This window comes from Ovis aries, chromosome 1 (assembly GCF_016772045.2).
Source record: "Ovis aries strain OAR_USU_Benz2616 breed Rambouillet chromosome 1, ARS-UI_Ramb_v3.0, whole genome shotgun sequence".
In the NCBI taxonomy this organism is placed as follows: Eukaryota; Metazoa; Chordata; class Mammalia; order Artiodactyla; family Bovidae; genus Ovis; species Ovis aries.
The window spans coordinates 249418474-249434432 of NC_056054.1; the positions used below are offsets into that span (position 1 = coordinate 249418474).

The 15959-nt window shown below is 40.6% G+C and overlaps 1 protein-coding gene across 2 annotated transcripts in view; it reads right to left on the reverse strand.

The window, feature by feature from the left end:
- The window catches only part of CLSTN2 (calsyntenin 2), a 745380-nt gene that overhangs the window by 460152 nt on the left and 269269 nt on the right, over positions 1 to 15959 (reverse strand). For both annotated transcript variants that reach the window (XM_042236283.2, XM_060395246.1), the window contains exon 2: positions 8139 to 8261. In XM_042236283.2, coding sequence (XP_042092217.1) covers positions 8139 to 8261 — 123 coding nt within the window. The remainder of the gene's footprint in view (positions 1 to 8138; positions 8262 to 15959) is intronic.

Below are 15959 nucleotides of genomic sequence, written 5' to 3' on the forward strand. Positions count from 1 at the left end.
ATTCACATGTATTGGGTTGGCCAAAACGTCTGTTCAGGTTATTCCTGTAGCCTGTCAGGCTTCTCTGTCTATGAGATTCTCCAGACAAGAATACTAGAGTGGGTAGCCATTCTTTTCTCCAGGGGATCTTCCCGACCCAGGGACTGAACCTGGGTCTCCCACATTGCAGGTGGACTCTTCACCATCTGAGTCACCAGGGAAGCCCAATGACACCTCCTTCTCCAGGGAATCTTCCCAACCCAGGGATCAAACCCAGGTCTTCTGCATTGCAGGCAGATTCTTTACGAGCTTAGCCACCAGGGAAGCCTGGGAATACTGGAGTGGGTAGCCTATCCCTTCTCCAGTGGATCTTCCTGACCCAGGAATCAACCTGGGGGTCGTCTGCATTGCAGGCAGATTCTCTACCAGCTGAGCTACCAGGGAAGCCTAAGATGTTCAGTACTTGAATGCATAGATGCTGGTCCATATTCTTCTGTTTCCTGTTTATGCTAGATTCCAAGTCTGTGAAGTCCAAGGCAACAGCCCACATTGTAGATTCCAGAGCTAAGTCTGAACCCAATTCTCTGCCTGGCCTACTCTGCACTGAACTTTGGTTGAGACCAACTGATGCTCAGAGAACAGGATGGGACATCAGCCTCTGGTCCTCAGGGATAACCCCGTACACCAACCAACTTGGAACACAAAGGCACATCCACAGTGAGGCTGACATAGATGGCCCCTCTGCTGCTTGGACAAGAGCTCAGAGAGTTGTGGGGTGGGACAGACTGAAGATGGCTGTGTCCAGTGCAGGTGGTCCTGAGGTTGCTGGATGGGGCAGTGATGCCCAGATGTGGATGTTTCACAGTATCCCATGTGGTACTCAAGACTTCTTTCACAGTTTTTGCTGCTGCCATAAACTACCTAAATACTTACTTAACTTTTTCTTTAAATTGGGGTTTTAAAACTTCAGTAAATGTATTCAGAAAGAAAAGTAAAAAGCCAGCAATATGTGCCCCAAATAGAGCATAATCTAAATAAAATACAACAGAATGTTATTAAAATTCTAGCATAACATGGTTGCCCATGGAGTGCTATGGGATGGAGCTTGCTCTGTCTTTGTCAAAAAAGACATATTAGCAAGTATTTGAGGGTGCTAAAGACATTTTGATCCTCCCAACTGCACATTCTCCTTGATAGATTCAGAAAGATTCGAAAAAGAACTTAAATGGAAATGACTTAACATGGAATTCAACTTTCTTTAACAGTATGTCCAGGTACCATGGGAATCTTGTACTGCCACTGAGATATGCCTCACACATTGGAAAATTGGTAGAGGGGAAAGGAGGCAGCACTTGGAGTCTGGGGGTCTGGAATTGAGTGACAGGGCTTAGTTTGGCAACCTAGAACAGTTACTTAATTTTTCCAAGTCTCAATGTCCTTATTTGCAAACAAAATCATAATAGCTGACCCACTTGTTCCACAAGGTTGGTGAAAGGCTTGGATGTAATTCTGTGCATCTAACATCTTACACACACACCTGTGTGTGTGTGCGTGTATGCATTTATAGCAAAAGAGCACATGGTTCGCACCTGATAGGTTATTCCACAGGGATAAATGATAGGTAGAACATTTCAACTAAAATTTCCAGAGTTCCACACAATTCATAAATGATTTTCCCCAGCGTTAGTCAACATATAAGCAGAAAATCCAGGCAGCATACCTTGATGGTACAAGTGGGTGACTACATCAAGCCTTCCAAAAATCCCTGAACTTGCTTTTCTTCTTTCCTTAATATCAGCACCACAGATTATATCACTTCATTATAATCAAGCTAAAATGAATAAAACACGGCTTATTGATGATCGTGAGAATTATTGTTACTCTTGATTACTCTCATTACTACCATTGCTAGGATCATCAGAACCATGATACACTGGGCATCCTTTGGCTGCTAGTGCTCTTGGCACTTGGTATTAGTATCTTATTTAATCCACATATTAACCCAGGAGTAGGTACTATGTTTGTTGTCGTTCAGTCGCTAAGTCGTGTCTGATTCTTGTAACCCAATGAACTGTAGCCCGCCAGGCTCCTCTGTCCATGGGGTTTCCCAGGCCAGAATAATGGAGGGGGTTGGCATTTCCTTATCCAGGGGATGTTCCCAACCCAGCACATCAAACCTGCATCTCCTGCATTGGCAGGCAGATTCTTTACCACCGAGACACCTGGGAAGCTCCAGGTACAGTGTTTACCCCTATTTCATTAAATATAAATAAGTTACCCCTCAGAGCGGAGAAGGCAAGGACAATGCACTCCAGTACTCTTGGCTGGAAAATCCCATGGACAGAGGAGCCTGGTGGGCTGCAGTCCATGGGGTCGCTACGTCGGGCATGACTGAGCGACTTCACTTTCACTTTTCGCTTTCATGCATTGAAGGAAATGGCAACCCACTCCAGTGTTCTTGCCTGGAGGATCCCAGGGATGAGGGAGTGAATTGGAGAAGGAAATGGCAACCCACCCCAGTGTTCTTGCCTGGAGGATCCCAGGGACGGGGGAGCCTGGTGAGCTTCCATCTGTGGGGTCACACAGAGTCGGACACGACTGAAGTGACTTAGCAACCCCTCAGAGGAGTTCAGTTCCTTATCTGAGACCATACACCTTGTTAATGGCAGAGCCAAACTGTGAATCCATGTGTGTCTGATCAGAGCCTGGGACTGCTCACAAGTAGGATTCTTTTATCATCATAAGACACCACTACTGTACAGACCCCCGAGGAGGGTCTCTGCCATCAGGCAGCTGTGGAGTCCAAGCCTGAACAAAGGCCCTGGGTGGATACAAAGACAAGGAGGGAGACAGATTGGTAGATGCTGAGCAGAACAAGGAGGACCCAGAGAAATAAACATGGAGGAAAATGTGCCTTCTGCTATAACCAGTGAATCAAACCAGGCCAAATCATATCCCAGGCAATTTTCTGGGCAGCCTTCAGAGAGTCACCCAGGCTGAGAAGCCAGCCAATTATGCCTGATCATTCTCTGCAGCCCTATCCTCACAAAAGACAGGTCCAGACTGGCCCAATGTAGACAAATGAGCAGTTCTATTATCTCTGAAAGGTAATCTAATTCCCTTCAAATTTAAAAGTCTCCACAGTTTCCTAACAGGCCTCAGTGGGGATCGTGCAGAATTTAATAAGTTCACGGTGTGCCCAGCTTGCTTTCATTATCATTTTTTTGCCATGCAGTGGACAGAATTTTCATTATGACTCAAGGATTCTTCTGTATCTGATTCTCTAAGATTGTGTCCGCTGAGCTTAGACACCAGGTTGAGAACTGAGTCAGGTCTAATGGACTTGACTGAGGTCTGAGAGAGGTTTCATTGACTGAGAGACAGTGTCTCTGCTAATCAGCTGGGGCAGGAATCAAACAAATATCACAGGGAACGGGAACTCACAGCAAGGATGAGAGCCCCGTGCTCCACTCCCAGACCCACAGCTGTCCTCCTCTGGGACACTGAGCAATTTTCTCGGGCTCCCTGTGAGTTAGTGATCTCCTCTATGAAAGGAAGACAAGCATTGTGAAAAGGCAACTCAAATCAACAAAAGTTTTACTATATTTTGAACTATTGCAGCATTCTTTAAATTTAACCAACAAAACAATCCTGGGAAGCTTATATATTTATCCAATGAATGAAAACAGTGAGACTACTGGGACTGCCCTGGTGGCCCATTGCTAGGACTTCATGCTCCCAATGCAGGGGGCCTGGGTTTGAACCTTGGTCAGGGAACTAGATCACACATACCACAACAAAAGGTCCTATGTGCAGCAACTAAGGCCGGAAGCAGCCAAATAAATAAACAATCCAAAAAAAAAAAAAAAACAAGACTGAGACTACGTAATTGGTGATTGCATCTTATTGTCATTAAATAAGATTCCACACCATTAGAATGAGCCATATAGGGTCAGGGAATGAGAGATTTGTGTGAATGTGACTGCAAGTACATTCAAATTTTCTGGAAAGCAATTTAATATGTTTCAGAACTTTAAAATACTTGACCAATTAATTCTAATCCTGAAATCCATCCAAGTGATAGAATCAGAAATATAGACACAGGTTGTAATAAGAAAGACCAGAAATAGACAAATTGTCCATCATCTCATACCAGTTAGAATGACCATCATCAAGAAGACAAGAGTTAATGAGTGTTGGTGAGGATGTGGAGAAAAAGAAACCCTAAAGTACAGTTGATAGGAATGAAAATTGGTATAACCATCACAGAAAACAGCATGGAGGCTCCTCAAAAAATTAAAAACCCGAACTACCATATGATCTAGTAATCTCACGTATGGTTATATATCCTAAGGAAATGAAATCAGAGTCTTGAAGAGGTATCTGTACTCCCAGGTTCATTGCAGCTTTATTCACAATAGCCAAGATATAGAAACTACCTGTCTGGATGAATAAAGAAATATATACAAACATCATTCAGCCATGAAGGAAAGAAGGAAATCCTTCCATTTGTGACAATATGGATGGACCTGGAGGGCAGGAACGCTCAGTGAAATAAGTCAGACAGAATGACAAACACTGAGATGTCACTTATATGTGGAACCTAAAAAAGCTGAACTCATAGAAACAGCAGAATGGTGGTTAAAAGGGGTCAGAAGTGAGGAAATAGGGAGATGTCAGTCAAAGCGTACAAACTTCCAGTCATAAACTTGGGGGATCTAATGGATCACAGCATGGTGATTAAAGTTAACAATACTGTACTATATACTTGAAAATTGAGAAGACCGTAGATCTTAAATATTCCCACCACAAAAATAAGTGGCTATTATGTGAGGTGGTAGAGATGTTAGTTAACACTGCTGCTGCTGCTGCTGCTGCTGCTGCTAAGTCACTTCGGTCGTGTCTGACTCTGTGTGACCCCATAGATGGCAGCCCACCAGGCTCCCCTATCCCTGGGATTCTCCAGGCAAGAACACTGGAGTGGGTTGCCCTTTCCTTCTCCAATGCATGAAAGTGAAAGTGAAAGGGAAGAAGCTCAGTCGTGTCCAATTCTTCGTGACCCCATGGACCGTGGGGATAATCATTTTGTAACATGTAACTGTATCAAGGCAACACGTTGTATGCCTTAAACTTACACATTATATGTCAATTATATCTCAATAAAGTTGGAAAAAAAATAAAATAACAGTAAACTATAGAATATTCATTGAGTCAGAAATCATGCAGCCATTTAATGAGTTGCAGAAGAGTACTTAGTAAAATGATATATATTTCTTAGTTTAGCAGGAAAAATTAGTTATAATATTGACTATGAAGTGTGATCAAAATTTTTAGATTAAAACAAAGTAGAACAACGACTGGAAGGAAATACACTATAATGTTACAGAGGCTCTCTCTGGGAGTAAGAAATGTTCACATATTCTATAATAAACATGATTGTCATAATCAGGAGATACACAATGAAAGCTATTTTATATCCCTGGATTTTGCATTTATCCACAAAATGCAATCATGATTTTTATTTAAATGAATGATACCTTACACAGGAAATTTTTATTAAAAAACTTATGTTAAAGAGGGGACATCTCAAGAGAAACAAGACAGAGCAAAAGTGACGTGGTTGGAACCATCCCCCCATGAGCTTATAGCTCATCTCACCGGCTAAGTGGAAATAAAGACCACTGGGATGAGGGTGGAAAGCCTGACACACAATACCAGAGCAGTTGATAAGGGGCACCAAAAGCTGCAGTTGACTTCGGGAAGTGATGCAGCTGGTAGATATGAATTTTTCAATTTTATGAGAATGATAGGAATCTGAAATAAATCTTCAGTATTTTCTTTTTAAGATAAATGTTTTAAAATAAACGCCTGCAGCATGGATGGATGACTAGTGTCTATGTCCTGTCTTAGAGCCGATCATAAATAATGCTGAGAAAAATAGCTTTGACCATTCTCAAAAGCACCTTTATTTTTCACTCTTAAGAGCTTGAAAGATTATATTTTTGATGCGTTAAGCTAGAGTTTTTAAAAATTCAGCTGTAACTATCAAGAGGAGTGTAGAGATTGTCTTCAGAGAGACTACTCAGGGCTTCACTTAGAAGCCAACCTTACTTTCAAGTGTCAGAAAACCTGTGGTCACATTTAATGGTTAGAATTCAACTCCAAGTTTAGAGTATTTGATGGATTTAGAATTGAAGAAAATCCTTTGGTCAGTCTTCAGGTGAAATGATTAAGTGTCCTTCAGGTCAACAACCAAGGAAGGTAAGTCATTGTAAATCCAAACTCCCCAATACCAGATTTGCTTAAAAAACTTTTTTTTCCCCACTTTGGTCTTTACATTACAGAGTCTATAACTTAACTGTAAAACAGCTTAATCAACAACCTCAGTTTCCTAGTTCACTACTGGATGAGAACAGGGTTACACAGATGCAGACACAATGACTACTCAGACACATCCTTCATTTTTAAAGTGTTAGCCTCACTACACTACAGCGACTTAACAGCATCCATATACTTCTCATTTAATATGTCATTAGTTTTCTCTCTATGTCTTAAACAGGGTTCACACACTTGAATGGAAAGATAAATAAAGGACTTGTACATATTCCATCTAACCAGGGAAGCCACAACTCAGTACTTCAGATACTTCAGATCTGACTCATCAAGATAAAGCAGAATCCTGCAGTTTTATGCAAAATATCTCAGCTTCTAAATGTTGTCTCTACTTAATTTTTTAAAGCACACATCACAGGCCAATTCAAACATTTCCATAACCCAAACAATTTTGCTAGTGTTTGTTTCCAGAGGGTTGGTGAGAATTGCTGATTAACCCCAATACAGTTTAGTTATGTCCAAGAAAGGGATGAGTTGGAATATTCCTGGAACTGACAAAGAAGGTCTGGGGGAAGACATTTCATGTTTTGTGGAAAAGACAGCATGAGATTTACACTGCCAAGTGGCGTTTTGTTGAGTTGGGACCTCTGAGGATGGATGGAAAATATATGGAAATGCCCCAATTCTAAACACCATGGAAGTCACAGTTAGGTACTCTTTGTGGCTATCATTCTGCATAAAATAAAGATGAGACCTTCTTCTGAGAGTCTCCCCCATGCTCTGCAAGAATACTTATGGGTTTATCTTCACATAAGGCTGAACTTCCCTATTTTACTCACCCTTCATTCCTTACTTTATAAAATGTTCTGTAATGAAAAAAAGGCCTTCACAAAGCTTATCTCTTAGAAGTGTGAAAGAGCCAATTTTTTCTGCCCAAGCAGCTCATAAAGTAACAGGCAAACTGTCAGAAAAAATAGACTTCATCACGGTGAAAACCTCAGCTTGGCACCCATCTATCATAAAGCAATCTTCCAGAAATCTTGAAAACCTTCATTAAATTTCCTGTCTTCCTCCTGACAGTTATAAAATGTTAACAATATCACTCATGATGTAGGCATCTTCAGAAATTCTTTGTCCAACCCCTCCTCCCCTTGCCATCACCCATCCCCTTTTCTTTGCCAAAATCTATGGAAACATGAGACATAACCATCTTCTTTACACACCCTCCTGGGGACTTGGCCCTTGCAGGAGGTTAGAGGAGGAAGCAGCGGTCATCTTGGTGACACTGAGAAGGCTCTTTAGTTACAAGCTGCAAGGACAAAATGGCCCTGCCTCCAGATTCCTTCTCTAAATGGGACACCCATTTTGAAGCTCAAGGACATGACCCTTAACAAATAACTCCTGATACTTTTTTCTTTCCTTTTTCTCTTGTCAATCCACCAAGTTACAAGTCTTCATCTGCCCATGATCGTGAGTAGTGGGGACAGTGGGTCACACATCTTCTCATGTGTATGAGTCAACTTTCTAGAGGGAAAATCCCCTATGGACCTTGCTGGCCCAACTATTCCAACTTCAGGGACTACTTTAGCAATATATCATACACCATCTCTCAGAAGAACATATAAGGGTCTTGCATTGGAGGCAACACCAAGGAGAAAGACCATAAGGAGGTATAGAATTTACAAGGACTCAGAAGAAACCCAGTTTTGAAAGCACAGACTCATCTGTGAAAGGCACAGGTGGTGACAACAGCAAAAAAATCGTGGAGGTTTCTCGACACATCTCTCAAGTGAGTGCAGCCCGACCATGCAAAGCCATCATCTCACCTGCAAAAGGAACCGGTGCATCTTTATCCAGGGCGACCAATGGTGGGTCCAAAATGACTGTGTCATTGTTCTCTGTTACGACTCCATGATACGAAGTCTCAATCCATGGTTTGTGCTTGTTCACTGGAAAACAATGGAAACAATAGAATAAAGACTGACTTTTAATATCATCATTTGAATAACCAATCCATAATAATATTATGAATTTGCTAAAATCCCATTATTTCTATTTCTAGATGCCTAGCATGTGTATGTATGTGTGTTAGTCACTCAGGCATATTCAACTCTTTGCGACTATCCAACCCGTGGACTATAGCCTGCTGGGCTCCTATGTCCATGGAATTCTCCAGGCAAGAATACTGGAGTGGGTTGCCATTTTCTTCCCAGGGGATCTTCCCAACCCAAGGATCGAACCTGGATCTCCCACATTGCAGGCAGATTCTTTACCGTCTGAGCCACCAGGGAAGCATGCAGATGCCTAGTGTAGATATTTTAAATAATTAATCCAAAGCTTTATTTCTCAAATGCTACTATTCATAGATGTTTCAGAGTGAAAGCTTGTTATCAATCAACAAAATAGCAGATTACAACTGCGTACGGGGATTTTTTTTTACCTCAACCTTATCCGATCCATCATTAGGAGTTATTATTGACATTTATATACATACATATGGATAATTACCAAAATATATGTGAAGATATAGCACACATTTTAATATTTTCTGATCAATGAAAGATTGAGTCTATCTAGATTGTCTAAATCACCTAGCATTTGCAAATGCTCTTCAATAATTTGACCAGTTGAATGATACACCACATAATATACAATTAATACACTTAAAATATGTTAGTAGTTAAGGTATATCCTCCCAGCACATTGTATTCTTAACCTCCAGTACCTTGGAATGTGGCCTTATTTGAAGATAGGGTCTTTATATAGAGGTAATCAAGTAAAACGAGGTTATTAGGGTGGGCCCTAATCCAAAATGACTGGTGTCCTTATGAAAGGGGGAAATGTGCACACAGAGAGGGACAGACATACACACAGGGAGATCACCATATGAAGACTGAAGCTGTGCTTCCACACACGAGGAACTACCGAAAGCTATCAGGGAGACTTTCAGAGCAATCATGGTCCTGACAATCTGATTTCAGACTTTTGGCCTAGCACTGTGAGACAATAAATCCCTGAAACCTATTTCTGAAGGTTGAATCAGGCCCAGGGAAGAGAGCCCCTCTGCCTAGAACAGGTCTTTTTAATGTGGCAGCGGGCTCATCCATGCTCACATGTTGGCATTCAAACCAGTGCTTCCTTATGGACTCTGGAAGAGTTACAGCCACTCTGGGCTGTCCCCATGCTCCTCTGCTCTTTTATTAGCCACCAACACAAATGAAATGTAAATAATTTGCAACTGTTGGGAAAAATTAATCTTTTTTTTTTCCTTTAATTAAACCCAGGGGCCTATTTATTAGAAATGTGTACAAAAGATACGCCAGGAGCTCACCCAGTGCTTCAGATTCATGTGCCACTCGGCTCAGTGGCAGACAACAGAATCTAGAGGCATAGTTGCTGGGTTTCAGCCCTGGCTCAGTCACTTGAGGGCTGATCCCCTGCAAGTCCATTGGCCACTCAGTATCTCAACTCCCTCAGTTGTAAAATGGGGATGATGACGCCACCCATAGGGTTGTCGTGTCATTCAGGTGTCCTGGGCTGAATACATAGCCCCTGACTTTTCATCACTCAGATTCACTGCTGCTCTTTGGGCAGTGACAATGCCTACAGGAAAGGTGCTTTATAGACCCTAATGTTGAGAAGTTGACACCTCTTCCCCATTAGTGAGGATTTTCCTCTTTATCACTACTACTGTTAGTTGAGTACCTACCACACATTAGGCATTTAAGATACATTCTTCAATCTTCCCAGCAACCCCTCGAGATACCCCTTCATATCATGTACAGGTGAGGAACTGAGTCTCAGAGGGGTTTAAACGTTCCATTTTTAGAAAATAAGAACGTTCATTGTCCTAAAATTTCTTCATCCCTCTCCTACTTTCTAACTTCCTTCAGATCTATCTCAACTTCTGTTTTGTCAACATTGATAAACATTTGCATCTTGATGAGTAACCCAAATGAAATCTTTGTTTTGTGTATAGATCACATCCCCAGGGTTGCAAATCAGTACGTAAAATTGACATTATTTTGATTATGAGGATACAGTTCATGGCTAATCCAAGTATTGGGCATGGATTACTTTTCCTTCTTGGAGGTCTAACTGTCGATTCAAGAACACCATTCCTTGTATCCAGATCAGTTGGATTCCTGATTCATTTATTCCATCAAATGGCTGAGTTGTCCTCCATTTTAACTTGCATCATATTTGGAGCCAGCCTCCTTTGTATATTTTTGGTGTTCTGAACTTAATGACTGTCTTTTTTTAAATTTTTGTCAAGTAATAAAACACAGGAATTCTTCCCCATATCCTGACAATACTATAGATTTTAATCTTTCCATATATTACTTATCCCTCATTTGTAAAATAGAGACACTTCATTGGAATAGTGTGAAAAACTGCATGATCATTTAGTCAAATCTAGTACCCCTGGTACAACAAGGCATTTTAATACTCTTAAGTCCCCCTGGCTCATCTCATGCTCTCGGTGGTTCAGATGTACCTAACACTTCGGAGGTATTTAATTCAGCTTCATTCATTCAACAAATATCTATGGAGTACTTAAAATGTGCAAAAAGAGTCTAAATATTGGCAGTAAAATGGGGGAAAATGTCACTGAAAAAAGCATTTGACAAAATTCAACATCCATCTATAACTAAAGCCACTGGCAAATAAAAAGCAGAAAGAAACTTACTCAGCTAAAGAATTTGTATAAAAACCTATAGCTAACATAATGATTAAAGAGTGAATGTTTACCCACTTGGTTTGGAAATGAAAAGTTTAAATTGTTTTTATTCTCAGAGAACATCCTTATCAGTGAAGCATATTCTATGGAATCTACGAAAGTGCCACTAGAACTAATATATGAGTTTATGAAAGTCACAGGTTAGAAAGTTGATCTATAAAAATCAGTTATATATCTATGTATTAGAAATAAACAGAAGTTTGAATTTAAAAATATGAATATTATAGCATCAAAACCACAAACATTTAGAAATAACTTTCACAAAATACTAAAAAGCTTTCACAAAATACATGCAAGATCTATAAATTGAAAACACAAAGATATTGCTGAAAGAATTTAATGAAGACCTGGAGAGGTCTTAGTCGTATGATAGGCAATGTTCAATGTTCCCAATTTAGTAAACTTGATATAGTTAAGATGTAAACTTTGTCCTACTTGATCTGTGTCAGTGCAACCCAAGTCAAAATAATAGCAGAATTTTTAAAACGGATAAGCAGCTAGTCCTAAAATTTATATGAAAAAGACCTGATATAAGTCAAAACAATTTTGAAAAGAAGAGTAATGTTAGAGGACTTGAACTACTTGATTTTATTTTATTTTTTTTTAATTTTAGTTTTTTATTTTTTAAATTTTAAAATCTTTAATTCTTACATGCATTCCCAAACATGAACCCCCCTCCCACCTCCCTCCCCATAACATCTTTCTGGGTCATCCCCATGCACCAGCCCCAAGCATGCTGCATCCTGCGTCAGACATAGACTGGCGATTCAATTCACATGATAGTATACATGTTAGAATGTCATTCTCCCAAATCATCCCACCCTCTCCCTCTCCCTCTGAGTCCAAAAGTCCGTTATACACATCTGTGTCTCTTTCCCTGTCTTGCATACAGGGTCGTCATTGCTATCTTCCTAAATTCCATATATATGTGTTAGTATACTGTATTGGTGTTTTTCTTTCTGGCTTACTTCACTCTGTATAATCGGCTCCAGTTTCATCCATCTCATCAGAACTGATTCAAATGAATTCTTTTTAACTGCTGAGTAATACTCCATTGTGTATATGTACCACAGCTTTCTTATCCATTCATCTGCTGATGGACATCTAGGTTGTTTCCATGTCCTGGCTATTATAAACAGTGCTGCGATGAACATTGGGGTACATGTGTCTCTTTCCATTCTGGTTTCCTCGGTGTGTATGCCCAGAAGTGGGATTGCTGGGTCATAAGGTAGTTCTATTTGCAATTTTTTAAGGAATCTCCACACTGTTCTCCATAGTGGCTGTACTAGTTTGCATTCCCACCAACAGTGTAGGAGGGTTCCCTTTTCTCCACACCCTCTCCAGCATTTATTGCTTGCAGATTTTTGGATCGCAGCCATTCTGACTGGTGTGAAGTGGTACCTCATTGTGGTTTTGATTTGCATTTCTCTAATAATGAGTGATGTTGAGCATCTTTTCATGTGTTTGTTAGCCATCCGTATGTCTTCTTTGGAGAAATGTCTATTTAGTTCTTTGGCCCATTTTTTGAATCAATAAAATTAGAAATGAAAATGGAGAGATCACAACAGACAACACAGAAATACAAAGGATCATAAGAGACTACTATCAGCAGCTGTATGCCAATAAAATGGACAACGTGGAAGAAATGGACAAATTCTTAGAAAAGTACTTGATTTTAAAACTTCTTATAAAGCTACTCTAATCAAGACAGTGTAATACTAACATAAAGATAGACATATAGATCAAAAGAAAGACTGAAGAGTATAGAAACAGATATACATACATATGGTCAGTTAACTTCTGACAAAGGTTCCAAGATAACTCAATGGGCAGAAGATAGTCCTTTCATTAAATGTTGCTTTGGATATCCACAAGCAAAAAAACAAAACAAAACAAAACCCTTCAATCCTACGTACTACACATCATACACAAAAAGTGTCTCTAAATAGATCATGGTCTTAAATGTAGGAGATAAAACTACAAAACCTTGAAAAAAAAAAAACCTGAGAGTCCTTAGGGTAGGCGAAGATTTATTAGAAGGGACAAAAGCAAGTATGAATTATAAAAGATAAAATTGATTCATTCAACTTTCTAAAAGAAATAGAAGAAAACATTAAATAAGCACATCTCATAAAGGGCTTGTATCCAAAATTTAAAAAGAACTCATACAAAACAAAGACAAATAATCTGCTTTCAAAGGGGCAAAATTTAAACACACTTATCACCAGAGCAAATACATAAACAGCAAATAAGAGTGAGAAGAGATATTCAGCATTAATAGTTATCTGAGATATGTAAGCTAAAGCCACTGTGGGATATCACCATGTCACTGCTAGAATGGTTAAAATGAGACTGACAATACCAAGTTGTGATGAAGATGTAAAGCAATTGAAACTCACCCATTGCTGGTAAGAATGTAAAATAATAAAATCACTTCGAAAATAGTTTAGCAATTTCTTATAAAATGGCTCAGCGACTCCATTCCTAGTATTTACCCAAGAGAAATGAAAAGACAAATTACATAAAAACCCTTGCAGGTAAACTTTCATAGACTTTTTTGTTCAGAATCATGCCAAAGTGGAAACTAAAGTGGCCATCAACTAGCAAATGGATAAACAAATTGCAATATATCCATATAATGGACACCTACTCAGCAATGAAAAGACATCAACAACTGATCCAGATGAAAAAAATGGGTGAATTTCCTAAGTATTTCACTGGTGAAATGAAAGAAGTCAGACACAAAAGACTACATGCGGTGTGATGCCATTCATATGATATTCTGCTGCTGCTGCTACTGCTGCTGCTGCTGAGTCGCTTCAGTCGTGTCTGACTCTGTGCGACCCCACTGATGGCAGCCCACCAGGCTCTGCTGTCCCTGGGATTCTCCAGGCAAGAACACTGGAGTGGGTTACCATTTCCTTCTCCAATGCGTGAAAATGAAAAGTGAAAGTGAAGTCGCTCAGTCGTGTCCGACTCTTCGTGACCCCATGGACTGCAGTCCACCAGGCTCCTCCGCCCATGGGATTTTCCAGGCAAGAGTATTGGAGTGGGGTGCCATTGCCTTCTCCAGTAGCAGCCCATGCTGCTGCTAAGTCACTTCAGTCGTGTCCGACTTTGTGTGACCCCATAGACTGCAGCCCACCCGGCTCCTCGGCCCATGGGATTTTCCAGGCAAGAGGACAGAAAATGCCAAAGTATTGGGACAGACAACAGATCGGTAATTGCTAGAGTCCGCTTGCCAAGGAGAACAAGGAACTTTCTGGGATGAGGGAACTATTCTGTATCTCAATTGTGGTGATGGTTACACCTCTCTGTGCCTTGTTGAAACTTACCAATATGCCTATTTTAAAAGAGTGAATTATATTGTGTGTAAATTATACTTCAATAAATATGGGACAACAATTAAGTCCTTATTCTCAAGGGACTTTCAGAGTAGAAAAGGATCCGCGAAACCAGGATAGTAAGAGATACATAGGAAGAGGGAAAGAAGAGTGCTATGGAAAAAGAGAGGAGAAGCACTCATCCAACCATGGTAATCCAGAATTAACTCCTGGAGAAAGCAGATCCGAAGTCAAAAGCAGGAGGAATTAAGCAGGGATACAGGATATGGAGGGTCCCAAGCAAAAGAACATTGCATGGGCAAGGACTCCATAGGAAAGCACCTGTTACACCATGGGGAGTGGGTGGAGGGAGGAATATGAATAGTTATATTTGTTTGGAGACTATAGTTTGACGGGCGAGGCCAGCCAAGAGGTAGGACTGATGGATATCATCTACATCAACTAGGGATTACTGTCTTGCACACAATCATCCAGGAACTACCTCCAAACTCTGTCTTCAAGTTACACTGGAGAACCATCTCTTTTCCAGAAAGACATAATAGATACTGACACTGGTGGCTTGGCCATAATTTCCTATTTAATCTCTTCCCTTCCCTGACAAATGTTTTGCTTTGTGTTTCAACAGACCAAGGCCAGTCAGCACACACTTTGCTCCATTTGGTTGTAACTTCAGAACTGACTTCTTATCAGTTCATAAGACAACGTCCCTGTTGGCATTACAACTCCTCTCGAGGTTGAACCCTGTCCTTTCCACAAAGTTTCAGCCTCTGGAAAACGCCTGCATCTTTGCATCTATATAGAGGAAACACCAGTGTGATATTTCTGCTCCATTTACACAGAAATTAGGTCTTGCCCCCCCTCCCCCCATGTGCCTTTAACTAGAGCACAGATGCACCCTGAGAATACTTCTTGGCTCTTGTCTCTGCTTCCACCTCTGAAACACTGCATTAACACTCAATCCAAGCCTCAGCACCAAGTGGCTGATGATTCATCCTTTGAATCTTCCTATTTATACCCTACAGTTGACCCTCTGGCCATTGCTAGGCACATTGAACCTCAGAACTACAATACTTTCCCTGGGTAAAAGTGAATTGTGAGTAAAAACATACCATACTGCTTGCAAAATGCTCCAGTGAGGTTAACTACATTCTAGTAAATAGGTCACTCTGATGACAGACTGTTCTTTTGCTTGTTATGTCCAATTTCCCCTCTGACTTCATCCCCTGGTAGAGCTGCCTAGACCAGGGAATCTGTGGGTGGAGTAGGCTGGGCCAATTAATTGGATCTTTAAACTTTCATTTAAGAGGCTGAGAAACTATAATGTGTTTGGTAATGGGTACTTGAGGTGAAAGTTCATAAGGAGTTGGGGCTGGTGTTCATGTAGTGATCACCCAACCCAACATTTAGAAGGAGCTAGGAGCCTGGTGGGCTGCCGTCTATGGGGTCGCGACTTAGCAGCAGCAGCAGCAAGCTATTAAAATCCAAGTAAGCTAATCAGCCAGGAGACAGAGGATCTGGGAGCTAAATACAGAGAGAAGAGAAGCACCCTAAGAGGCTGCTGG